Source organism: Palaemon carinicauda, chromosome 1 (genome assembly GCF_036898095.1).
Source record: "Palaemon carinicauda isolate YSFRI2023 chromosome 1, ASM3689809v2, whole genome shotgun sequence".
Taxonomy (NCBI): Eukaryota; Metazoa; Arthropoda; class Malacostraca; order Decapoda; family Palaemonidae; genus Palaemon; species Palaemon carinicauda.
The window spans coordinates 268969104-268995888 of NC_090725.1; the positions used below are offsets into that span (position 1 = coordinate 268969104).

At 44.7% G+C, this 26785-nt stretch overlaps 1 protein-coding gene across 1 annotated transcript in view; it reads right to left on the reverse strand.

The window, feature by feature from the left end:
• The window catches only part of LOC137656205 (BTB/POZ domain-containing protein 1-like), a 406727-nt gene that overhangs the window by 378796 nt on the left and 1146 nt on the right, over nt 1–26785 (reverse strand). Inside the window, exon 2 of the mRNA XM_068390378.1 lies at nt 19327–19565. Within this exon, the coding sequence (XP_068246479.1) occupies nt 19327–19552 (226 nt within the window). The 5' untranslated portion in view covers nt 19553–19565. The remainder of the gene's footprint in view (nt 1–19326; nt 19566–26785) is intronic.

Genomic DNA, 26785 nt, shown 5'->3' on the forward strand with positions numbered 1-26785 from the left:
ATCTTAGTACCACATCTAAATTCCATCCAGGGGTAGCCAAACGACGCTCCTTGGTGGTCTCAAAAGACTTAAGGAGCTCTTGCAGATCTTTATGTTTGGAAAGATCTAAGCCTCTATGCCGGAAGACCGATGCCACCATGCTTCTGTAGTCCTTGATAGTGGGAGTTGAAAGGGATCGTCCTTTTCTCAGGTATAAGAGAAAAACAGCTATTTGAGCTACAGAGGTACTGGTCGAGGATACAGAAACTGACTTGCACCAGTCTCGGAAGACTTCCCACTTCGATTGGTAGACTCTAATGGAAGAAGCTCTCCTTGCTCTAGCAATCGCACTGGCTGCTTCCTTCGAAAAGCCTCTAGCTCTCGAGAGTCTTTCGATAGTCTGAAGGCAGTCAGACGAAGAGCGTGGAGGCTTTGGAGTACCTTCTTTACGTGTGGCTGACGTAGAAGGTCTACCCTTAGAGGAAGACTACTGGGAACGTCTACTAACCATCGAAGTATCTCGGTGAACCATTCTCTCGCGGGCCAGAGGGAAGCAACTAACGTCAACCTTGTCCCTTCGTGAGAGGCGAACTTCTGCAGTACCTTGTTGACAATCTTGAACGGTGGGAATGCGTAGAGATCCAGATGTGACCAATCTAGGAGGAAAGCATCTATATGTATTGCTGCTGGGTCCGGGACTGGAGAGCAATAGATTGGAAGCCTCTTGGTCAGCGAGGTTGCAAAGAGATCTATGGATGGTTTTACCCCAAGTGGCCCAAAGTCTCTTGCACACATCCTTGTGGAGGGTCCATTCGGTTGGAATTACTTGCCCTTTCCGACTGAGACAATCTGCTATGACGTTCAAGTCGCCTTGGATGAACCTCGTTACTAGGGAGATGTCTTGACCTTTTGACCAGATGAGCAGGTCCCTTGCGAACTCGTACAACGTCAGTGAGTGGGTACCTCCTTGTTTGGAGATGTACGCCAAGGCCGTGGTGATGTCCGAGTTAACTTCCACCACTTTGCCTCGAAGGAGAGACTTGAAGCTTTTCAAGGCCAGATGTACTGCCAACAGCTCCTTGCAGTTGATATGCATGCTCCTCTGACTCGAGTTCCACAGTCCTGAGCATTCCCGACCGTCTAGTGTCGCGCCCCAGCCCACGTCCGATGCGTCCGAGAAGAGAACGTGGTTGGGAGTCTGAACAGCCAGGGGAAGACCCTCTCTTAGGTTGATATTGTCCTTCCACCAAGTCAGACAAGACTTTATCTTTTCGGAAACCGGGATCGAGACCGCTTCTAGTGTCTTGTCCTTTTTCCAGTGAAAAGCTAGATGGTATTGAAGAGGACGGAGGTGTAGTCTTCCTAGTGACACAAATTGTTCCACGGATGACAGCGTCCCTACCAGACTCATCCACAGCCTGACTGAGCAGCGTTCCTTCTTCAGCATCTTCTGGATGGATAGCAGGGCTTGATCTATTCTGGGGGCTGATCGTCTTGTTGTTCAGCAACGTCCTCATCAGAGGGTTCCTCATCCGAAAACTGATGAGGAAACGGCAACGGAGTGGGCAACGTCTGGCTCGCTGAGTCCGGTCGCACTGGTGGATGCGTGACGGAGCCGGACGCAACATCATGGAACTGCTGCACAGTCTGTGAACTGTCAACAACCATGGGTGCGCGAGGAAGCACAGCGTCAACCCGAGACTGTCTAGACCGTCTGGGTTGTGCAGTCAACACCCTACCGGGTTGCTGAGGTTGACGCACTGCGTCAAAACAAGTCACCTCTGCTGGTTGTTGAACGTCCTGAACGTCAACAACCACCTCCGAGCGTCGCTTAACGTCAACGTGCGGCTGGCAACCCACACTGGGTCGCATCGGTGGAGGAACCACCTCAACTGGCAGACGCGAGTAGGTTACCTCAGCGTTAACAGGGCGCACAACCGACCGGTTGGAAGGTTGTTGGCCAGAAGGTTCGGTAGCAACCTTCTCCGCATTAAAGTCCTCTATCAAGGACGCAAGCTTGGACTGCATGTCTTGCAGCAAAGCCCATTTAGGGTCTACGGGAGCAGGTGTGGCAACAGACGGGGTTAGCGACTGAGGCGGTATCGCTTACCATCCCTGAAAGGCTTGTTATGCATGACATAATTGTACAGCAAAACTTCAAAGGCTCGAAAACAGCTGTGAAGTTGACCTGTAAACAACTTGGAGCGTCTCCTGGCCAGGCGCCAGGGAGAGTCTACGAGAATTGAGAAGTCTATCTGGGCAGAGGCATGAACTCCCAAGCCGAGAACTTCTCTCGTGTCATATCAGACTCTCGCTCTATAAACCAGTTTAAAAGAAGGGAAAGCAAAGGCTGTATCCCCCAAACTTCTCCTGGTGAAAAACCAGTCGCCTAGCCAACGTAAAGCTCTCTAGGAGAGCGAGAGAGCACTAGCTTAAAAACAACGGCTTCGAAGTAGCTAGGCCTAGTGTAAGCTCTGACGTTTAGGCGAACGAGGAGCAGCAGTTACAGAAAGATCCGGACAAAGATCCTTAAAAAAATCATCATGATTTAATTAAAGTCCATAGGAGGCTAAGCAGCTTTAGGCTCCTCTCCATCTGACAGAGTCCTCAAGGGAATATCAGTAGGAGGGGGAACAGCAACTTCCTCATCTACAGGAACCTTGTCCGATAAAAGCTGAGTCTCAAGCAAGGGAGAGACCTACCGTGGTGGCAATGCTTTACAAGCAGAGTCCACACTCACTGGTGCATTAGTAGCGGACCAGAACGCAACGTGATGTAACTGTTTGACAGTCTGTGAACTGTCAACAACTGAACTGTCAACCACAACAGGTGCGTGAGGACGCACAGCGTCCACTCGAGACTGCTTTGACTGCCTAGACTGAGCAGTCAAAACAACTCTAGAATGCGGAGGTTGACACACAGCGTCAAAACAAGTCAACTCCGATTGTTAGTGAACGTCTTGAACGTCAACAGGAGCATCAGCAAGTGGCCTAACGTCCAAATGCGGCTGAAAAACCACACGAGACCGCATCGAGTGTGGTTCTAAACAACCTGACTGACGTGACTAAGCTACGCCAACGTCAACAGTAAGCACAAAGGAACGTTAGGTTGGCTGAAAGCCAGGATATCGATGAGATAAACGGCTAGACTCAACGGACTAATCGGCAGAATAGTCTTCCATAAGGGAGGCAAGCATATACTGCATGTCTTGCCATACAACCCATTAAGGATCAACGGAAATGGTTGTGGTAAGAGACGAGGGTAACGTCTGTGACCGCAACACTTTGCCAACAAAAAAAGACTCTCGGAGTCTGTGTTACGCTTTTGTTAGGCGGCGAGCAGTTATCCGATGACTGCATAGGGTCAGAGCTGTCCTAATGGTTGTAACCAGGACGCTGGACCTGTCCTGAAAGGACTGACTTTCGCTTAAGGGCTTCAAAACCTTGTGACAGGTTTCTTATGCGAAAAGCCTTCGGATGACGAGGAGAAACAACGTCTCTCTTGTCTTATGGTAGGGGAGATCTTGGTAAGATACACCCGATACCATAGAGGGAAAACGTCTGTTCGTTGATCAAGGCCTCTCGAACCCATAAGTCGTTTGACATTACTTCTCCCCTGGGCTTGGGAGCATGCAAGAGGTCCCGGACTAGGTGAACGACAGGCACGAACAGACGAACCCTCGGACGCAACACTGTAACACTTTGCGCATATCACTTTATCACTTCGATTTTCTGTTTTGCACTTATTTCACTGAAATCGAAACTTTTACTGATTTCTACCTGAAACACGCAATTCTACCCTTCATTAAAAGGTAGTAATTGCGAAATCAGTCGTATAATGCAAGCTCATTAATACCAGCAAAAAACAGAAAACATATTTTAAGATAAAAAAAATCAGTGGCTGAGAAAGAGACTAAACACTAGTTCATATAACTACGTTTTCAATCTCTCACCGCACATAGCCTGGGGACGAGAATAAAAAACTAAAAACGTTTTATCCTTCCTCCCCGTACAGCGACTAGGGACGAGAGTAACTCGAGAACAACGTTACCCGCTTGAACGGAACGTTTTCTCTCCTCTCTCTCCCTCCGTCTCTATCTCTCTCTCTCTTTCTCTCTTGATTTTGCACCTAAGAGAAGAGCCCAATTATATTTCGTCAAAAAAACATGTTATTTGACTAAAGGAAAAAACTGAAAGGTTTTTCAAATAAAAAGTTCCTTTAAAATAGAATTTAAAACATTTAAGCTAAGAAAGAATGAACAAAACATCAGAATCGATTTACTCTTACTGCAAAGTGAAACCGTGATACACTCTCTCTCTATCGTAACGATAGAGCGCATGTTGAACGTCCTGAACGTCAACAACTGCGTAGCATAAATAAACAAAACGTTAGTTCATCTTTGAAAACAGTACGAAGACTATCAAAGAAATTCTTTCATAAAATATTACATTTAAAAAGTTTTAAATCCTTTAAAAGCTAATTACGATATAAAGGGCTCAACGTTGATTAACTTCGGTTTCCAAGTTAGGACCGCCTACTCTCAGGAAAGGTCTATATAAACAAAACATTAAAATTTATTTTTATATGTTTATAATAAATGGAAAGTTAATCGAAGAGGCCTAATAAAGGCGGAGAGATATAAAATATATAGAGGAAAATCTATAACGTGATAAGATAATTACTAAAAGCCTAAACACACTTCCGTCTAAAGGAATGGTTGGCCATTTAAAAGTGAAAGAAAGTCCATACTCTCTTTGTCACCATAATTAAATCTATCCAAAACGAGTTCAAGATTTAAGATGAAGATAAAACACCTGCATAGCGAAAGCTCAAAACTAGAATAAAGTACTTCACCAATTAGTTGTGAAAAAACTCCAGTTTAGCAACAGCGAGTAAGTACGTCTTGTCGATAGCTCGACAGAGAGAAAATTAAGTCTTTGTTTACATTGAGTACTGGGTATCTGGACGGCAGATGGCGCTGTTGGGCACACCCGAAACCTGTGTAGCGATCGCTGGCGAGTTTTTACCGTAGAGTTGTCTGTCGGGCAACAGAGTTGCAGCTATATAATCACCGGCTAAGTTAAATATTGAAAAATACAAATTACTTTTAAAAATGTGTGATTCGTTCTAACACGTACAAAAATTGTCGTCCTTTAAATAGAAGTGTTTTCCTCGTGAAACTCATGAATTCTTTCTCTAGATAGCAGAGAGCCATATTGACCTCAGGTACCTTCATTGATAGAAGACTCATAGAGCTTGAAGGAACACTGACTGGGTACTTCCTTCAAATCCTGCTAGTGCTAAAGAGGGTTGCAACACTCATATCATGGATGTCAAATCCTGCAATACAGCACAACCAGGCTCTTTTAGACTTGAGGCATCAGAGAGTCAAATGTCTACAGGAGGGATAGACTCAAGCAAGAACTGGGTCTTCATAACATCTTACTAGGAAGGAGAAGAACTCCCATATCTCTGTAACTGACATAATGAGAGAGCCTATACAACTACATCATTCTGCAATGGAGAAGAGAAAAAATCTTAAGGGAGAGACCCTATGATGTCCTCATCAAGTAGGAGGAGGTGCATGTGCTCAACCCCTGAGGAAGAGGATCAATGGACTCTAGGAGCCAAGATCCAGGGAAGGTAAGACTGCTCAAAGCTTCCTTTGAGCATAGACCCTTTTCCTGAGAAGGGTGGATCCAAACTCTACCAAGGAGCTTCTAAGGGAGAAGCAGGAGAGAAATGTTCTCAACAACCCACAATGTGAAAAGTGTCTCTTGGGATCTACCTTGGCGCTAGCAGAACGGGACACCAGCACTTAACTTGGGGCCACTCTTGAGTGTCCTGTGGCAGCGGGCAGAACATTCCACTTCCTGAACAAGTTGAATACAGTACTTGATCCTTGACAGGACCGTTACTGGCAACCGGTATGTCGGAAGATTTGTCATACTAGGCACACAATCTGGCCGACAGAGTCCTAAGAAACAGTTACTGAGTGAGTTTTGTCCTTCCCTGAGAATAAATGTGGCAGCTTCAACGGTAGCATTTGCCCTACCCTTTCCTAACATAGAATGCTTGTGATCAGTGCTTGATGTACCACTCACATGCAACAGGTGCCACAGCAGGACTTACATCAGGCTCACTCTCCACATGATGGAACCCAAAGGAATGAGCTCAGTTACTCCCTCCTGATGAAGGCAATCAGCTCTCTAAGGGCAAGTACACTAGCCTATTCCTAGCAGAAATGGGGAATGTGTGTGAACTCTCACTTACATCCAAGGGAAAACTATCCTATCATGCTTACAATGGTTCGAACAACTCCAGAGGTACCAGTCAAAAGATGATAACTGATAAGGTCCAGGGTGCTTATCATATGTCACAATAGAAATAACAAATATAGAAGCAATCCTCAAAACACCTGGTCTACAGACTCTGCTCGCCGAACCCTAATGTAACAGTCAGTGGGTAAGAATTGTGCAGGAAGAACGTCCCAAGAGGCTTTTGCAAGAACCTTCCTTTACAACTAATACTACTACTTACTTTCGAAATGATGTTTAGGAGAGAGAGAGAGAGAGAGAGAGAGAGAGAGAGAGAGAGAGAGAGAGAGAGAGAGAGAGAGAGAGAGAGAGAGAGAGAGAGAGAGAGAGAGTCCTTTATTAGGAGTATGATTCAAGCTCAGCTTGAACGACCATTAAACTTTTAATGAGATAATTGCGGTTACTGGCATTCACCTAAGAGTTTGCTTGAAGCAAGTGATCTCTCGGAGAGTCTGCATCGCGGCACCAAAGGTGAAAGGTAGCCTTTCACCTGAGAGTTTGCTTGGCACAAGTGATCTTTAAACCACAGGACCTGGACACGTATGCATTTTGGGGTCGACAAGTGATTCGAGCTCACGTCCTTTGACTGGCCAGACAGTACTACATTGGATCCTTCTCTCTGGTTACAGCTCAATTTTCCTTTGCCTACACATGCGCCGAATAGTCTGGTCTATTCTTTACATATTCTCTTCTGTCCTCATACACCTGACAACACCAAGATTACCAAACAATTCTTCTTTGCTCAAGGGGTTAACTACTGCACTGTATTTTAACAGTAGCCACTTTCCTCTTGGTAAGGGTAGAAGAGACTCTTTAGCTAATGTAAGCAGCTTTTCTTGGAGAAGGACACTCCAAAATCAAACCATTGTTCTCTAGTCTTGGGTAATGCCATATCCTCTGTACCATGGTCTTCCACTGTCTTGGGGTAGAGTTCTCTTGCTTAAGGGTACACTTGGGCACACCATTCTATCTTATTACTCTTCCTCTCGTTTTTTGAAGTTTTTATAGTTTATACAGTATATGAAAGATTTATTTAAATGTTGTTACTGTTCTTAAAATATTTTATTTCAATTGTTCGTTACTGTACTTCTCTCGTAGTTTAATTATTTCCATATTTCCTCTCCTCACTAGGTTATTTTTCCCTGTTGGAGCTCTTGGGCTTATAGCATCCTACTATTCAAACTAGGGTTGTAGTGAGAGATTGCTTGCATTAAGCAACCCCTCAGGTGCAGGGATCCACTGAATTGCATCGCTAGGAGGTGAGAAATTGCTAATACAAGTAAAGCTCTCTAGTGAAAGAAAATTTTCTCCCTTGCGCTGCAATCCAGGGTCGTTGAAAGCTTGGATCTCATGCGAGCCTGAGTCGTGAGGCATTGAGAGATCACTTTTTTCAAACAAACCTCGGGTGAATGGTTAGAGCCTGAATCATGTCACGAGGAATTAAGAGATCGTTTGCTTCAAGCAAAACTCCCTTGGGTGAGAGGAAGCTTCCAATAAGAGGGACTTGAATGATGAATCGACAGCACTTACTATGATGCAAGTTGCTCGCATGTGTCCGTTGACAGATCGGCAAACATAGGCGAAACAAATTTTCTCTCTAGAGGATTTCTGATCCTTTGACTCTAGAGAAGTCTAAATCCAAGGTGATTAAGGTAAGCCCTGGCAACAGTTGCTCACCTTTAGCCAAGCTAAAGATACTGGTGTATAGTTATAGATAAGAACTACACCAGATGGGTATTTTGGCAGAAAAGGCACAAAATTTAGTTTTCAGAAGCTATCATATGTATGATCCTATTAAATAAAAACTTGACATTAAAACATGAATAGAGATTATAATCTGTTCCCATACTAAATAAAAACCCTTTTGCTATTTATAGGGATTATACTTTAGGCGAAGCTGGAAGACAGGCCATAAGAATTTTATTGAGGTGTAACTACCCTATCGCTGGTTACCTGGGGGGCAGTCGGATACACCCCTCATACACCCGTGTTGTTTCGTCACTTTTTACTTACCTATTTGTCTTTTCATATATATCTATACATTCACGTACACTTTTTATAAATATAAACATTCTTTTATAATTAAAGTGTGAGGGTTGCTGTTTTGGTTTCAGCAAAGCGTGGCATTTCTTGAGGGCGGAGAAACTCTCTTCTAAGTCTTTTCCCCTTTGACACTGGACAACAGGGTAGTCATCCCCCTGTGGATTCTACTTCTCCATTTGGATGTTGTTGTTGCTCGCTCCCTGTGAGTTCATCAGAAGGAGGCGGCTACCCAGAGCTTGACTTCGGTCTTGCTCCTCTTCGCTCTTCCACCAGCAGCTGTTCAGCAATCTTCCTGCCTGCGGGGAGAATTTCCGACAGTGGCAGCAGATGTTCGTCTCCTTTTCCCGTCCATGGGAGAGACTTCCTTCACCTGTTTGGTCTCCCCTTTGGAGGATTCCTCTGTCGGGAATTAGATTTGTCCATTCCCCACCCTTGCTCTACGGGGCAGACCTAGTCGTTGGCAGTCTCATCTCGCCCAGATCTCATTTCGTCTAGAAGACTCGTCTCGCCCAGCTGACTCATCTCACCTAGCAGACTCGTCTTGCCAGCAAGATTCGTCTCGCCCAGCCAGACTCGTCTTTCCCAGCAAGACTCGTCACACTCAGTAGACTCATTATTATTAAGGGATTTTGACGAAGGAAAAATCTATTTCAGGGCGAGGAACCTGTGTCGCCCAGTGAAATGCTCCTTAAAGCACAATTTCAAAGGTATAAATACTGCTAAATATACCACAGAAAAAAGTTGCATAAAATGCTAAGAATATATCCAGCTCGCTCACCCCTAAAAGGGTGTCGGTATTTAAACTGGGGCGAGTGATACCACTACCAGAGATCCCTTTCCAATTAGACTTCTCCCTCCTCAAAATCCCCCGTTACTACCAGGTGTCGTTCACTACAGCTACTGCCCCCCCCCCCCCCACCCCACCACCACCACTACCTAACCTTCTCCCATCATTCCTATTAGCACCCCAAGCTATGCTCCTCTAGCACCATTTCTAAGGCATAATTATTGCTGAATATACTAAAGAAAAAGAGATGCATGGAATGCCAGGAATAAACCTAGCTCGCTCACTCTTTGAGTGTCGGTATAGAAAACTAGGACGTGATAGAACCACGACCATAGATCCCTCACCAATTAGACCTCTCCTTCATCAACATACCCCCTCTCTACCCCTACATCTCCCAACCCCCAATCCTCATTCCTCCCAGCACCCGAAGCTTGGACCAACCAGGGTGAGGGAAAAAAGGGAAAGGGTGGGTTCACTGGGCGACACAGGTCCCTCATTAATCTTGGACCAGTCCGCCCTCTCCAGAGAGAAAAATTTCACTATGAAACTTCTCTCAACCTTCCATATCCCTACCGGAGTAGGATGTACTTACATTTGAATAAAGGTTGGGACAAGGAGATACAAGGAAACCAGAATTAGAGACAACAATACTGTTGCCGGAATAATTGGTTGGAAGTATGAATTCCCACTGATGTAAATCCGGCCCGTAACAATATAAACTCAAGAACTACAAGTCTCCGTCTGTACCACTCTTCGGAACAATCATACCGCAAATATCCTGTAATATTAGAAATCAACCTACGGGATCAGAACAGTGTAAAAAAATTTATCTGAATCCGATCAAAGAAACATAGTAACTATCTCATGGAAACGATTTCAAGTCATCCCGGCCCTCATGGAGCGGAAAAATATCGAAGATGGAATTCCGGGAATAGAGGGATACGCGGTACGTAGCAAGGTTCACACTCAGTCCGGCTCGACTGGTGGCCATCCATGACTAACCGAGGAGAGAGCGCTATTTGCATCGACTCACAGATCGTGAGAGCTATCTCTCTCTCTCGGCTGTCTCCCTTCTCTCCTTAGTGTATAACTCAAGCCTACTTCCCGAGGTTAGGGTGTGGCGAGCAAGAATTCCACAGAGTAAAATAATTTGGTAAATGAATATAAAATTAACTGTGCCGGGAACCCCAACAGAGATCAAACATGATAAAAGTATAAAAGGGATTTTGACGAAGGAAAAATCTATTTCTGGGAAGAGGCCTGTGACGCCCGGTGAGAAAGGTCCTTCCTTATACCTTTCCTAATATAAATCTTCCAAATATACTAGAGAAAGATAAAAGCATGGAATGCAGAGGTTACAACCCTCGCGCGAACACCTTGTAGGTGTCGTGTATTAAACAAAGGCGTGTGTAAACCACTATTCACAGGTTGTCTTCCATTTAGATAATCCCTTCATCAATGGGGAGGGCCGTGACAGGCCCTAGATAACATGGTTGAACTCCCCAACGACACCTACCACGCGCGCCCTCTAGGACATCCTTCTGTAATTGGACTTGCAGCAAGCATAGTTTTTTTTGGGCACAGTGTTTTTTCGAAGAGTTTCTCGTTATTTCAACATGACTGACGTTGTTACTTCACCCTTACCAATGTTAAGTACCATAGTTTGTTTTGGCAGCTTTTGGCAGTACCGGGCATTTGTTCTATTTCCATTATGGTGGTTTTTAGTTTTGGAAGCGATTGGGGTGGGGAGCGTAAGCAAGAAGAGACAAGCAGACTAGAAATAACCATCGAAGTCCATAGACTCCGGAATGCATGAAATTAAATGAATTAAACCTAATGACAGGAAGGTCAAAAATAGATACCATTGTGGCGCCGGAAAACATGCAAAAATCCGGTGCAAAAACCCAATGCTACGTAAGCAATGTAGCGCCGGAAGAAATGCGTCGCTAAAAACAAATGCTATGTATTAACTCTAACATAAACTATAATCTCCGTCGCAGCCCCTCTCCCTCACAAACCAACCATCCATAAAATTTCGTAAACAAATATAGGATAAAGTAAGGTATCAGAACAGGGTAGGATGTCTGAATCCGATCAAAGAAACATAACTACCATTAGTAGATACGATTCACAAAATATCGCAGCCCTCCAAGACGGGAGGAATTAATAACACGGATGGATAACCAGAGACATAAACTATGATCTCCGTCGCAGCCCCTCTCTCTCTTGAACCAACCATCCATAACATTACGTAACAAATATAGGATAAGGTAAGGTATCAGAATAGAGTAGGTTGTCTGAATCCGATCAAAGAAACATAACTACCATTAGTAGATACGAATCACAAAATATCACGGGCCTCCGGGACGGGAGGAATAATAACACGGATGGATAACTTGAGAGAGGGGAGGGGGGGGGGGGGCACTAAGCGAGGCGCATACGCTACCCGCGATGACGCACTGAGCGAAAGAGCCAGTCCCCACCTTGGGTGACTTCCCATTCTCTAAAAGCACGTGACCTAAGCCTAACCCCCTATGTAGGGAGTGGCGAAAGGCTTAAAGGGGAGAGAGGACACCCAGGGGGAGGAGACTGGCTCGAAATCAGGTGACCACTGTGATAGGAGGGGGGGGGGGGTACTACCCTTCGAAACACAGAGGAAGACCTGATGCGAAGCACGCAAACAAAAACAACATATAATGGCATACGTTACAAAATGAAAAACAATAAAATACAATGAAATTCCATAAATAGGCTAAATCGGCATATTGAGTAAAATGGGAGAAAAAAGAACACGGCGTAAAAGGAATACAGTAATAGCAAAACCTTCCAATTTCGGGTAGTTGCCGACTTGGAGACAAAACTAGTCCTCCAAAATCGGGTAAAATACCAATCCCAACAGGCAGGACTAAAATTAATGAAAACCCGTTCCGATTCCCCATAAAAACTAAAAAAAACAAGAATTCTCGCATGAAATTATACCGACCGAAGCCGCTAACTAACACTGCCCAAATAGCCTAAATAAAAGATAAAATCATGCCAAAACATTGAATTAGATGTCCATAACAAAAATAAGACTACAATTAGTATAAGGAACTAATAAAAAGTCTTAAAAAACAAAGAGATCCTGAGGAAGCGACACCAAAAGACCGCATACACACCTGTAAGGGAGCGTCAACAAAGCGGCTGAGATAAAACCCAACAAGGTTAATGAATGAATGTGTGTCGCTACCTAGAAATCCCAAACAGACAAATACAATACTCAATTTGGGAGCATGGATCTCCAAAACGTTTGACATCAAAAACACAAAATAACACGGAGCTACGAAAAACACGTCCGAACGTTCACGGGTGCTAACAAGGAATAATGGGAGAATGTTAGGTAGTGGTGGTGGTGGGGGGGGGGGGAGCAGTAGCTGTAGTGAACGACACCTCGTAGTAAAGGGGGATTTTGAGGGAGAAGTCTAATTGGAAAGAGATCTCTGGTAGTGGTATCACTCGCCCCAGTTTAAATACCGACACCCTTTAGGGGTGAGCGAGCTGGATATATTCTTAGCATTCCATGCAACTTTTTTCTGTGGTATATTTAGCAGTATTTATACCTTTGAAATGGTGCTTTAAGGAGCATTTCATGGAGCGACACAGTTTGAGCCCAGAAATTATTATTTGCTAAGCTACAATCCTAATTGGAAAAGCAAGATGCTATAAGCCCAAAGGCTCCAACAAGGAAAACAGCCCAGTGAGGAAAGAAAATAAGGAAAAACTTGTTTAAGAACAATAATAATATCAAAATAAATCTTTCATATATAAACTATAAAAACTTGAAAATAACAAGAGGATAAAAATTTCAAAATAACAATAAGAAGAGAAACAAGATAGAATAGTGTGCCTGGTGTACACCATCAAGCAAGAGATCTCTAACCAAAGATAGTGGAAGACCATGGTACAGAGGCTATGGCACTACCCAAGACCAGAGAACAATGGTTTGATTTTGGAGTGTCCTTCTCCTAGAAGAGCTGCTTACTATAGCTAAAGAGTCTCTTCTACCCATAACAAGAGGAGAGTAGCCACTGAACAATTACAGTGTAGTAGTTAACCTCTTGAGAGAAGAATTGTTTGGTAATTTCAGTTTGTCAAGTGTATGACTAGAGAGGAGAATGTGTAAAGAATAGGCCAGACTATTCAGTGTATGTGTCGGCAAAGATGAAATGAGCCGTAACCAGAGAGAGGGATCTAATGTAGTACTGTCTGGCCAATCAAAAGACCCAATAACTCTCTAGCAGTAGTATCTCAACAGGTGGCTGGTGCCTTGACCAACCTACTACCTACAAAGTTGACTTGTCTTGCCAGTAGATTCGCCTCGCCAAGTTGATTCGTCTCGAGTCTGCTGGGTGCGATGAGTCAGCTGGGAGCAATGTGACGAGTCTACTGAGTGAGATGGGACGAGTCTGCTGGGTGAGACGAATCAACTTGGCGAGGCGAATCTACTGTCGAGACAAGTCAACTGGGTTGGTAGTAGATTGGTCAAGGCACCAGCCACCTGTTGAGATACTACTGCTAGAGAGTTATTGGGTCCTTTGACTGGTCAGACAGTTGACTCGTCTTGCCAGCAGACTTGCCTCTCCAAGTTGACTCGACTCGTCTAGCAGACACACCTCGCCCAGTCCTACTGCAGCTATGCCGTCAGCTCGCAATCGCCGACGATCACCCATTAGCTCGTGATCGGCCCTGATCGCCTGTCAGCTTGTGATCGCCCTTGATCACTTATCAGCCCTCGATTGCCCGTCAGCTATGTCCTCAGCTCGTGATTGCCCATGGTCACCCATTAGCATCACCTATCAGCTCGCCATCATCTGTCAGATACCCATCGCTCGTCAACTCTCTTCTAGGTTTCTTGTGTCCCAGCAACTACTTCCAGCTCCTGACGTTTTCTTCTACTTATGATCGTCCGCACTCCAGAACCTACAACAAGGCAACACCGATCAGCTGGTTTCCCGTTTCTGCTTGGTTCCAATCTTGTTCTGCCTCTGCATACAGCTCATCCCAACTTCTGGTAGTGACCACTATTCAGTGTCACACTACCCAGCTCACTGCTTTTCCTTCCGAGGTAACGTTGCTCTCTGCCTTTGACAAACTGCTCTTCCGACTTGCGGGTAGATTCGCCAACGGCCACCAAAAAGTCTCTGAAGACTCGTCCCATTGTGTTTTTTCAAACTTTGTTTAACGGAGAACTTCTGGGGGGGTCACATAACTCTACCGGCTGCGATCCTCACTTCAAACAAACACACTGATCTTTCCAGCAAGACTTTCTTTCCCTGTTCCTTGGAGAGTATCCTCATCTAGACAACACAGATCATCATCCTTCGGTCTCTTCAAAGTTGTGCTATTTTGGTAGTGCTTCCCATGACTTGCAGTCGAGTTATTTTTGCACGCACTCCCTTTTTTAACCTAACCCAGCACTCTCCATCAAGGAGCAGAGTAAAGCACAAGTGTCAAACTTGGCACTTCTTGGAATTTGTTGTTTCTCACAAGTACAGTGTACTGTATTCGGTTCCTGATGCTTTCATCTTCTTTGAGTTTTGAAGAGCCCAAGCATATGATTGGCAGTCTTTTTCATCGACTCTCCAGTCCTTGTCAGCATTCACGAATGTTTTCTTCGCACTACGACCACCACTAATACTACTACTTCTACTACTAGTGGGCTGACATTCTGTGTGCCTCAGGGACGAAGTTGCCTCTTTTGCTCACTACCTCTTCACTTATGTCACTTCATGGTACAGTATATGGTTACCTTACAAGCCGACATATTCATTGATAAGACCTTCGTTAGTTGCTGCAACAAAAGTCTTTAGACCAATCGCCTCTGCCGCCTTTCTCCTGTGATTTAGAATAAATCTTGTGAACAAAATCCTTTAGGGTTATTAGATTCTCTTCTCTCCACAAGTTCGAGAACTTGTCTGATCTCCGTAATGGATTTTGGACCGATTCCTTGGATCTTCTCATCAGCCCTTCACACCTGCATTGGGAAACATAACCCCCTAGAGTTATTCCTTTTTTCATTACCTCTGTTCTAGTGGATTAAATTCACCTCATACTTATGTTACAGCTATAGGAACTTAGATGCGAGGATTCCTCTCCTCTTGCTCTGTCTCCATCGGCCTACGCTCCCTCGGAACTTGTACAAGCAACCTCAGCCCTCCACCCATGGGATCCTCCTCCAGAGAGGCTTATACGACCTGTAGTGGGTAATACCTACTTCCGTGTTTGGAGTACTCGTCTCTTTTTGGCAAGGACAGAGAATCTGCGACTCAGTTACAAGAGTATGCACATCATTTCTTCCACCCACCTGTTGAGGTGTAAGGGCAGTTCTCTCTTTTATCTACACGAATCCAAACATCCGGTCGGACTCCACTCAATTGTTAGATCTTTTTGGCAGAACAACGTGTTTCATCAAGGTATCTCCGAGCTTCTAGTCAGTTTTCTTATAGAAGTGTCCACTTTTTGTCCTTTCCTCCTAGAATAAGTTAGTTTATCAAACTCTGTTCGGCGAGAAGGCATACGTTCAAAAAAGCAGTTAGTCCACAGGACTTCCTGTGCGTGTTCAACCACTAGGATTCATACTCCTGGATTCCATGACATCCGTCATCAAGGAAGTATCTTTGATCATACAGACATACCATGTCAAGGTGCGGTGCTTCAGTTTCAACAGCATCTCAGGTTTTCACAAGAGTTTTTACCCTAGTGTCAACCTGGGGCTACAGGTTTGGCTCCATTCTCCATAGACTTCGGGATGACTGGCTGATCCTAAGAGAGACTGTGGCTTACCTTCATCACCAACGAGACAACTCAAGTTTACCGCAATCTGAGGATTGAAGTAAATCTCGAGCGATATCGTTGTTCATCGTCAACAGCCTACAAAAGTTTTCCTCAGAACGACGGTGTCCAAGGCGGAAGATGGCGGTAGTCTCTTCCTTCTACGAGATGCACTTTCAGCCAGCAGTGGTTACGTCTCATGGGTCACCATTTCACTCTGATTCATCAAGCTCGTATCGGACTCCTTCAAATTCAACCTCTTCAGGGGCAGCCAGATCCCAGGTGGTTCAGCACGAGGGATCTCCCTTTTCTCTGGTCTCTATGGGACCCAGGCAGGAGATAGAACTGATAAGATGGCTGTAAAACAAGAATCTCTGACGAGGAGTTGACCTCCTCATCCCTTCCCTGGTTTTGATGCTCCCTTCAGATGCATCAAAGAAAGGGGGGGACCACATGCTGTACCACTTGGCCTCCAGGCTCTGGTCAGAGTCCGAATGGCACTGTCATTTTAATCTCCTAGAGATGAGAGAAGCCTTTCTTAGCCCTACAGCAGATACATCAGGCATTGGCGGGTCACTCGGTGGTATTGGTGAGCGACAATACTGTACCATGGTAGTCATTCACGTAGAACAAACAAGGCGGTACCTGTTTTTCGCAGCACCTCTTGTCTTCAAGCATTGTAGGCAAAATGGGCAGAAGACAACTCAGTTTCCATATCAGCTCAATACATTCTGGAAAAGCAGGAATGTGCTTACAATCTTCTGAGCAGAGCTACTCAGATAGTGGTCCCTGGGCAATCTTTGTATCATCGAGTGGCCTAAAAGTTCCTGACTTTGAGGGGTACCCCGATAGTGGATCTCCTCCAGCGTCCACGAACAATGAGCTTCCGCTCTACTGTTCACCAGTCCCATATCCCCAGGCTCTAAGGCAGGATGCATTCAGCAACGGCAGGTCATCGGTGTTTTAGCCCTTTTACATCGTGCTACTTGATGACAAGGGTGCTTAACAAGGCAAGATCATCCGCAACCTGGCAATGACCCTCTTAGCTCTGCTTCACATCTGCGGGATGGTTCCCATACCTTTTCAGCTGCTGACTCAAGTCCAGAGAGAACTCCCTCCAAGACATGATCTACTCACACAGCAATATGTGATCACCTCTACAGAGCCATAGGTCTCCTACATTCTTCACGCCTGGACACTTTCCAACACCTCCTTACACGGAGAAGCTTTCATAGCAAATTGCAAAAGGATGTTCCAGATACCTCTGAAATTCTCCAGTTGCCGGCTAACAGGACTGCCTTTGGTGGCTGGTGTCGTGGATGGGGTATTTTCCCACTCGTTGCCACTTTCCGACGTTGCAAAGCTTTTTTGGATACCTTTAGGGGTAAAACTTCTCTCGGTCTTGGCGATGAAAGGCTACCGCTCGTCCGTGTGCCTTCAAGACGAAAGAAATTAACCTTTCCTCTGCGTTGGCATTGTCACTGCTCATATGGAGTTTCGAACCTACCTGCCCCCAGGTCAGAATTTAGACCTCTTCCATGGAGCATGGTTAGCATCGTTCGGTCCCTGAACGGTGGCCCCCAACGACCCTGGACGCCAAACAAATGATCTTCGCCTGACCTTGAAGACAGGTCTCCCAGTTGTGTTAGCTACGGTAAAAATAGTTGCCGAATTTCATGGTGTGCCTTTGACTTCTCTCATTCACCGCGATGGGCAAGGTAATACTTGACTTCGTTCCTGGCAGCTTAGATACCAGATTTGAACCATTCAAATTGGGAGTCCTTCATACCATAAGCAATGATCAAAATTAACAGCCACTATCATCATTATTATTATTACTTGCTAAGCTACAACCCTACTTGGAAAAGCAGGATGCCATAAGCCCAGAGGCTCCAACAGGGAAAATAGCCCAGTGAGGAAAGAAAACAAGAAAAATAAAATATCTTAATTACAGTAACAACATTAAAATAAATATTTCCACAATAAATTATAAAAACTTGAACAAAACAAGAGGAAGAGAAATAAGATAGAATAGTGTGCCAGAGTGTACCCTCAGCAAGAGAACTCTAACCCGACAGTGGAACACCATGGTACAGAGGCTATGGCACTCCCCAAGACTGGAGAGCAATGATTTGATTTTGGAGTGTCCTTCTCCTAGAAGAGCTGCTGGGGAAGAACTTGAGGTGCTACCTCCAGAGATCTACAGGAGCTTGCCCCCGAGTGTCAGCACTCTTCATCAGCTCGGGGAAGGTCAAGAGAAGGATAAACAAGAACACGTTCTTAGCTTGGATTCGCAAAGTCATAGATCGGGCATTGTATCCTGATCCTTCTCCTCAATAGAGGAGACCTAAAGCTCATAACGTTTGGGACAGGAGTATGTCCCTAGCGTTTAAAAACAACTACTGTGTGACACAGGCTTCATGAGCGGGGGTGTACAAGAGGCGTCAAATGACCTTCAACGCCCACTTCCTCCAAGACATGACCCACAGGAACATGGAGATGTTTTCCATTGGCCCTGTGGTGGCTACACAATAAATGGTTTAAACGCCTCCCTTGATGGAAGTAGCTGATAGTGGAGGGCAAAGTTTAACCCTGGTTAAATCTGGGATGAATGATATAGAATGACTGGCTCTTTCTTTCTTTCATCTTCCCACCTGTGGGGGAACAGCACTTACAGTACTCTGCAAAGCTGCCCTCTGCTGTATGCAGGTAAAATCATTTATCTTATGTAACCTGGTATAGAGATATATACTTGCTACGTCCCCATACCCCCAACGAGGTGGGATTGGGTATGGTCTATGGTTAATCCAAAGATTCCTTTGGTTCTGAGAAGTCTTACCAAGACTAGTACACTGCTAATATCACATAATCACACAGACTGCTCAGGCCCCTTAACGTGCTTTGCACAAATTTAGTGAGGTGTCAGGGTTTCTCACTGTTACGTGCGGAGCACGTATGGGAAAACCCTCGGTCAAACACTGGCAAGCTGGTTCGGACTTCCACCATCCTAATGAGTAAGTCATCCTTATAAATAGCAAAAGGTTTTGTATTTAGTGTTGGAACATATGACAAAATTTGAAAGTTAATTTGTATTTTTCCTAATGATACAAACCTTGAGGTATTTATTCAAATTGGCCTGCCATCACCTGTCCCCTGATTAGTCCTCCCTGCGATAAATAGGGACGAGACAATACAGGTGTTATGGCTAATATTCTAGTTTTGGCAAAAGTATAATCCCTATAAATAGCTCAAGGTTTGTTATTGTTAGGAAAAATACAAATTACTTCCAAATCTGTCCTATTCAATCATTGATCAAGTTTGCAAAATATTGCCAAAACATTTAGTAATAATAAAAAGTATTCCTGAAAATAAGAGAATAGTTATACTCACCTGATGGTAATGATCCACTTGTAGAATGAGCTATGTTGGGTTGATGATTAGAGGGCAAACTTGTTGGTGATGTGGAAGCTGATATATTACCTGCCTCACCATTTTCAGGGCATTCCCCACCATTATAAGCTAGACATTCCTCTGAAGAGCTTAACTCGCTATCCCTCATGTTTCGAAGACGGGAGAAGGTGCCATTTGAAGGGTTGGTGTTACTTGCCCAAGCCATATTGCTGTCCAGCCTGAAAATAATAAAAAGATTACTTTTGAAAAAAAAAAAAATTATGGCAACCAATCATAAATGAGCAAATTCATACTACTAATAAAAAAATTCAAATCTAATTTGCCATATAACTAAAAAAATTCTATTTATCACAAACTTATCACAAATACTGTAGACTTCAGATGCCCCAAAGAAGATGAGATACTCCAATTCCTACTAGCAATCCATACATCTGAGATCTACTGGCCTTCTGGTGCCAGACTGAGTATTTTTGTGTCTACCATTTTATATAAATCTAATAAAAAAAATTCTATCAAAGACAATAAAGAGAAGACCAGAAAGCTGGTTAAATTTCCCTGAGAATTCGCCTTTTACATTAGGGTTCGCTAGCAACAGATAGTGCTAATACATTGCACATTTGGTGTCTGCTGCTAGTTTAATTCAGCCTTCAACCCATCACAATACTGTAACCATATATGGAATGAGTAGCTGGTGTTGTGTGCATTAACCATTAAGAATGGACTGCCTGTATCATGAAATATCACAGATTTTGTAAGTACTATAATTTGCATTTATCCTAACTATACAAACCTGAGACCTTTAATAGGAGTATGACTTCAGAGAAGCTGAAAACAGCCATTAAACTTTAAACTTTGCAGTAGCAAGAGTCACTAGAAAAGGTGTCTTTAAGGGGAGATCTTTGAAAGAGGCTAAGTGCAAAGGTTCAAATTTCTCAGACATAAGGAATTTCAGGACACCATCCAGATTCCAAGCTGGTGTCACTATCCGATGCTCCTTGGAAGTCTCGAAAGACTTGAGAAGGCCTTTATTGCTAGAGAGGTCTATGTTCCTGTGCCTGAACACCGCAGCCAACATGCTCCTGTAACCTTTAATGGTAGAGGAAGAAAAGTTACGTTCATTCCTAAGGTGTAGCAGGAAGTCAGCGATTTGGGCTATAGAGGTATAGGACGAGGAAATAGAGGTGACTTTGCACCAATCTCGAAATACCTCCCATTTGGACTGGTAGATCCTGATGGTAGAGGATCTCCTTGCTCTGGCAATCGCTCTAGCTGCCTCCTTCGAAAACCCTCGAGCTCTAGAGAGTCTCTCGATAGTCTGAAGGCAGTTAGACGAAGAGCGTGGAGGTTTTGGTGGAACCTTATCATGTGCGGTTGCTGGATAAGATCTAACCGCATTGGCAGGCTTCTTGGTATGTCCACCATAGACTGATGTACCTCGGTGAACCATTCTCTTGATGGCCAGAGGGGAGCAACCAACGTCAACTTGGTCCCTTCATGAGAGGCGAACTTCTGGAGGACTTTGTAAAGGATTTTGAAGGGGAGAAACGCATACATTTCCAGGTGAGACCAGTCCAGCAAGAACGCATCCATGTGGACCGCCTCTGGATCTGGAACTGGAGAGCAGTAAGTTGGAAGCCTCTTCCTTCTCGAGGTTGCGAACAGGTCTATGGACGGACGTCCCCATATCTGCCATAGTTTCTCGCAAACCTCCTGATGCAGAGTCCATTCTGTGGGAATGACTTGGCCTCTTCTGCTGAGGCAGTCTGCCATCACGTTCCTTTCTCCCTGAATGAACCCTGTTAGTAAGGTGATGTTTCTCTCCTTCGACCAAACCAGAAGTTCCCTTGCAGTTAAGTAAAGGGACTGCGCGTGGGTTCTGCCTTGTTTGGAGATGTAGGCTAACGCTGTGGTGTTGTCTGCGTTTACTTGCACTACCTTGTTTCGGATCAGTCTTTCAAACTTTGAAGGGCCAAAAGAACTGCCAGAAGCTCCTTCTGGTTGATGTGAAGCTTTTCCTGGTCTTTGGTCCATAGGCCCGAGCAATCTAGTTTGTCTAGTGTTGCTCCCCACCCCGAGTCCGAGACGTCTGAGCACAACACATGGTCTGGGTTCTTGTGTGCAAGAGAGAGGCCCTCCTGAAGTCTGAGATTGTCGTTCCACCATTTCAGGCAAATGTTGACCGTCTCTGGAAGTGGAATGGTCACTGCTTTTAAGCCCTTCTCCATGTCCCAATGCTGGTTGAGGTGAAACTGGAGAGGGTGAAGATTGAGTCTTCCTGGGGAAACAAACTGCTCCAGTGACGAGAGTGTTCCCAGCAGACTCATCCACATAATACGGAACAAATGCTCTTCCTCCGGTAAAGACGAATCTTTAAGAGAGCCTGCTCTAGTCTTGTGGGCGATGGAAAAGCCCGAAAAACTAGACTCCGTATCTCCATCCCCAAATAGAGAATAGTTTGAGATGGGGTCAGTTGAGACTTCTCCTTGTTGACTACGATACCCAACTCCTTCGCTAGGGCCAAAGTCAATCTGAGATCCTTAAGACAGCAATGGAAGGACGACGCCTTGAGTAACCAGTCATCTAGGTATAGGGAGGCTCTGATACCTGTCGAATGCAGGAAGCTCGCCACGTTCCGCATGAACTTCATAAACACAAGAGGAGCGGTGCTGAGACCGAAGCACAGAGCTCGAAATTGGAACACTTCCTTCCCATATACGAACCTTAGACAGTGTTGGAAGGTCGGATGGATAGGGATATAGAAGTAGGCGTCTTGGAGATCTAGCGAGACCATCCAGTCGCCTTCCCTTACTACTGCAAGAACAGACTTGGAAGTCTCCATAGTGAACTTCGATTTCAGAATGAACGCGTTGAGAGCGCTTACATCCAGCACTGGTCTCCAACCTCCTGAGTTCTTTGGAACTAGGAAGAGGCGGTTGTAAAAGCCTGGAGACTGATGGTTCAGCACCTTCTCCACAGCCCCCTTTTTTAACAAAAGGGACACCTGTAGGTGCAAAGCTTGTCTTCTTGCGTCCCCTCGGTATCTGGGAGAGAGCTCTATCGGCTCTTGGACTAGAGGGGGTTTCTTTACAAAGGGAATTTTGTACCCCTCCTTCAACAAGAGGACAGACCATTGGTCTGCTCCTCTTCTCTCCCAAACCTGCCAGAAGTTCTTCAATCTGGCCCCTACTGCTGTCTGAAGTTGTGGGCAGTCAGACTCTGCCACGACCAGATCTAGCTCCCCTCCTTTTACCTCGTCTTCCATCAGAGCGAGAGTTGTCTCTGCTGGAGGCTCTACCAAGAAAGGGAGGAATGAACCTAGATGCAGGGGTATCCACCTTCGGTTTGTTGCTTGAAAACGACGAAGGCAACACCTTGCGAGCCGTTTTAGAAACCAGGTCATGGGTGTCCTTCAAGGCTAGCGATGAAGCTATTTCCTTCACAAGATCTTGGGGAAAAAGCGAACGAGAAAGTGGTGCATACAGAAGCTCCGACTTCTGACAAGGAGTAACTCCCGTAGCCAAGAAAGAGCACAACGTTTCTCTCTTCTTAAGAACACCCGCCGTAAAAAGAGCAGCCAGTTCATTAGATCAATCCCTTATGGCTTTGTCCATGCAGGACATAATCTGAACCACAGACTCATTATTAAAAACAGACACTTTCTTGCTCAAGGCTTCCAATGACCAGTCAAGAAAGTTAAACACTTCAAAGGCACGGAAGACGCCCTTGAGCAGATGGTCGAGTTCCAAGGTTGTCCATAAAACTTTAGAGCGTCTCATGGCCAGACGAGGAGGAGAGTCTACCAGGCTTGAGAAGTCCCCCTGGGCAGAGGCAGGTACTCCCAAGGCGAGAATTTCTCCTGTGTCATACCAGACGCTCGAACGAGAAGCAAGTTTAGCTGGAGGGAAGGCAAAGGTTGACTTGCCAAGACTTCTTTTGGATTGCAACAATTCTTTCAGCAAACGCAAAGCTCTTTTAGACGACCGAGAGAGCACCAATTTAGTAAACAGGGGAGCTGTTGTCGCCATCCCCAAGGTGAATTCTGAAGGAGGAGAGCGTGGAGCAGCAGGCACAAAATGCGAAGGAAAAACTTCCTTAAAAAGTCATGATCTTTTTAAAATCCAGGGACTGTTGAGCGGATCTAGGTTCCTCTTCTTCAGACAAGGTACCCAAAGGTACATCTGTGGAAAGGGGATCATCCGCTTCTTCCACAGAAAAAACTTCAGCCGGAAGCTCGACGTGTTTGTGAGGTGGAAAATCAACAAGGTGTCGGGAACTGTGTGGAATAGCTTGACAGCTTGCATCAACCTGCCGATGGTTAGCAGGAAGAGGAGGAAGGTCGACGTCACGTCGGGACTGCATCGACTGACGTTCAACATCACGTCGAAGCTGACGATCGGCGTCACGTTTGACAGCATGCTGAAAACTGGGGGTCACGTCAGCGTGACATGAAACTTCACGCTTGGAAGCATGGTGAGAAGAGTCACGCTTAAAAGCGAGGGTTCCTGTCGTTCATGGGCTGGACAGTAAGACAGCATGAATGAGGACAGTTTCAACTGCATGTCCTGCAGCATGCTAAAATTAGGGTCCGTCACAAGAGAGTCAGGGCATGACTTCGGTAACGTCCGTTCCGCAACGTCAGTGATGACAACGGGAGCAGCAGCACTCACGTCACATCTGGAACGTCCAGACGAAACCACAGAACAGTGACCCTGTAAAGGGGTCTCCGGAGCAATCATACCAGACGTTATAAGGGAACGTTTGGCAGGAGTACCTTCATCCGATGAAGGCAGACGTTCTGGACTGCTCCAATGACTGCAGCCTGGACGTTGACTTTGGTCTGAAGGGACCAACTTCCTCTTGAGAGGTCTGGAAACCTGACGCCAGGATTTCTTACTGACGTTAACGTCTTCAGAGGATGAGGAGAGCTTAGTCTCACCTCTCCCATGATAAGGGCGATCGTGACGAGCAACGTCAACCGCAACTCATGAGGGGACGTCTGTTCGTGGATTAAAACCTATCGTTCCCTTTCGTCGTTTGACATTCCTTCTCCCAGGGGTTGGGGAGCTTGAAAGAGGTCTAGGACTGGGTGAACAGCAAGTACGAAAAGATGTACCCTCTGCAACACTGAACACATTTTTCGCACTTTTATCACTAACACTGGCACTTTTTAACAATTTAACATGAGACATGAGCTGATTCCTATCCGTAGCAAGTGACTTGAACTTGGCACCAAGAGCATGAATCGCCTTCATCATGTCCATCAGTGAAGGCTCGTTAGTGCTAGCAGGGGGTTCATGAACTACCACTACAGGGGGAGGAAAAGGTTCCGGGACATGGGGAGAGGAAAATTCTCGAGAATGAGAAGAGCTTCTTCTGACCCTATCTCTCTCTAACTTACGAGTGTACTTCTCATATTCAAGCCACTCGGTATCAGATAAAATGACACACTCATCACATCGATCCCCTAACTGACATATTTTACCTCTACATTTGTTACAAATAGAGTGGGGGTCGATAGAGGCCTTAGGAAGGTGGGCCTTACAGCCTTTAACACATTTCCTATACACAGGGGAAGGGTCGGCCATTTTGGAATATCCAGAGAGAGATCAAACAAGCAAGGGTCAAAAATAGTAAAATCAAAAAGTTTGAAGAAAAGTCATAAGAAAAACCAACCAAGCTAAAACAAGTAATTCACCAAAGCTGTAGAAAACAGGAGGTTATGCACGAGCAAGAAAATTCCAATGTTATCGCCACAGCAGCAGAGAAGAACTGAGTACTTGAGGAATGGTTCCAGTATCCTGGCGAGTGGTGGCGCTAGTTGTACACCTAGCTACCCAATCTTCAATTGCCTGCGAGTTTTTAATTTTCTGCCGGACGTCAAAGACGTTAGCTATATATATATCCACCGGCTAAGTTATATGTTTAAAAAGGCCCCATTTTAAAAGCATAAAATTCAAGGACTGTGACTTCTTTTCTGTACCTACTACTAGAGGATCAATTCTGGCATCAAGGTGCAAAATGATTTTACAGAATGCCCCATGGGAAACAGTGACAGTACTTTACACAAATGACTAGGCTATAACCCTAATCAAATGATTCCAAAGATAAGTCGAGTAATATGTAGGTGGTTGGGTCACCAATTTTTTATCCGCCAGAATACTCACCTACTTGGCTAATGCATGTAGCACAACATGTACCACTTGCCAGAACAGAGGAGCAATAAATTAATGTTTAATTGTGAGCGTAGCGAGCCACGGCAAAGCAAACACCAGTAAGTGAATAATTAACATTAACGGTAAAATTATAGAACAACAAGGGACAACATTTCTAACAGAATAAACAGTTTTTCCTACAGTAAATAGTGTGCTTTCAACAAATTTGACCATTATTTCCACTGCAAATTAGCCTTTCTACCGTTATGGATTCGCCCTTCCCGATGGACACAGGTGGGAACCTGGGACTTTGGGTGTGAGAAAGCAGAACAAAACGTGATTATTTTACACTTTCGAGATTTGTAAATAGTCACAAAACCTATCAAACCCATCTAACATAACCTAGTATTCCCAGGTCACAAACCTAGCTGGAGGACCATCCTTCCCAGGTCACAAACTAAAAGTAAATCACAAATAAATCCTTACATTACGATAAAGTAAGTCACAAATAAATCCTTACATTAAGATAAAGTAAATCACAGGTAATTCCTTACCTTATGATTGACAACTATATCTATATTTTGTCTTGGCAATCTTTACAGAAGCGTTACGATAGAAAATGTTCTGGTCTTCCCTAAATGCTAAGTCAGAATTGCACTTGGGACACTAACTTTTGAGAGATAACACAATGAGCTTTTAAAAAAGTATTCACTTCACCAGGAGTACCGTGAAACTTGGCTATAGCATCAAAATAGCCAAAAGAGCAGCCATTACAATTTGTTACATTGGACTCCATATCGCAAACCCGACATGTAACACAGTTACAAAGGAACCAAAGTGTTGTCCTACGAAAACGAGGCGTGTAACAGAACTGCCTACGTCACACTCAAGCATACATAAATGCACAAAATAGGGTAAACGTCGTCATATGGTAGGGGAAGGAAATAGGTGCGCAAGAAGTAGGAGGGCTTGTGCGCAGGAAGGATAAACTCATAATCGTGCAACAAGCTATGCACAAACGCACAAGCATTTGACTTCTGAAATGTAAACAAAAGTGAAATAAATATTTCAGGGGAAGAAGATCCCCATATATTGTGTGATTTTTCACGTATTTATTATGCATCCCAGAGAATAATGTATAGAGAAGAAAAGGTTAGCTTTACCGTTATTCATCGATTCCCAAGCAAATTTTCCCCACCCAAAACCCCTGGTTGGCCCTGAAAACGGTAGGATAATACCATATTGGGGAATACCTTATTAACTATTTATTTGCAACAGAAATAAAG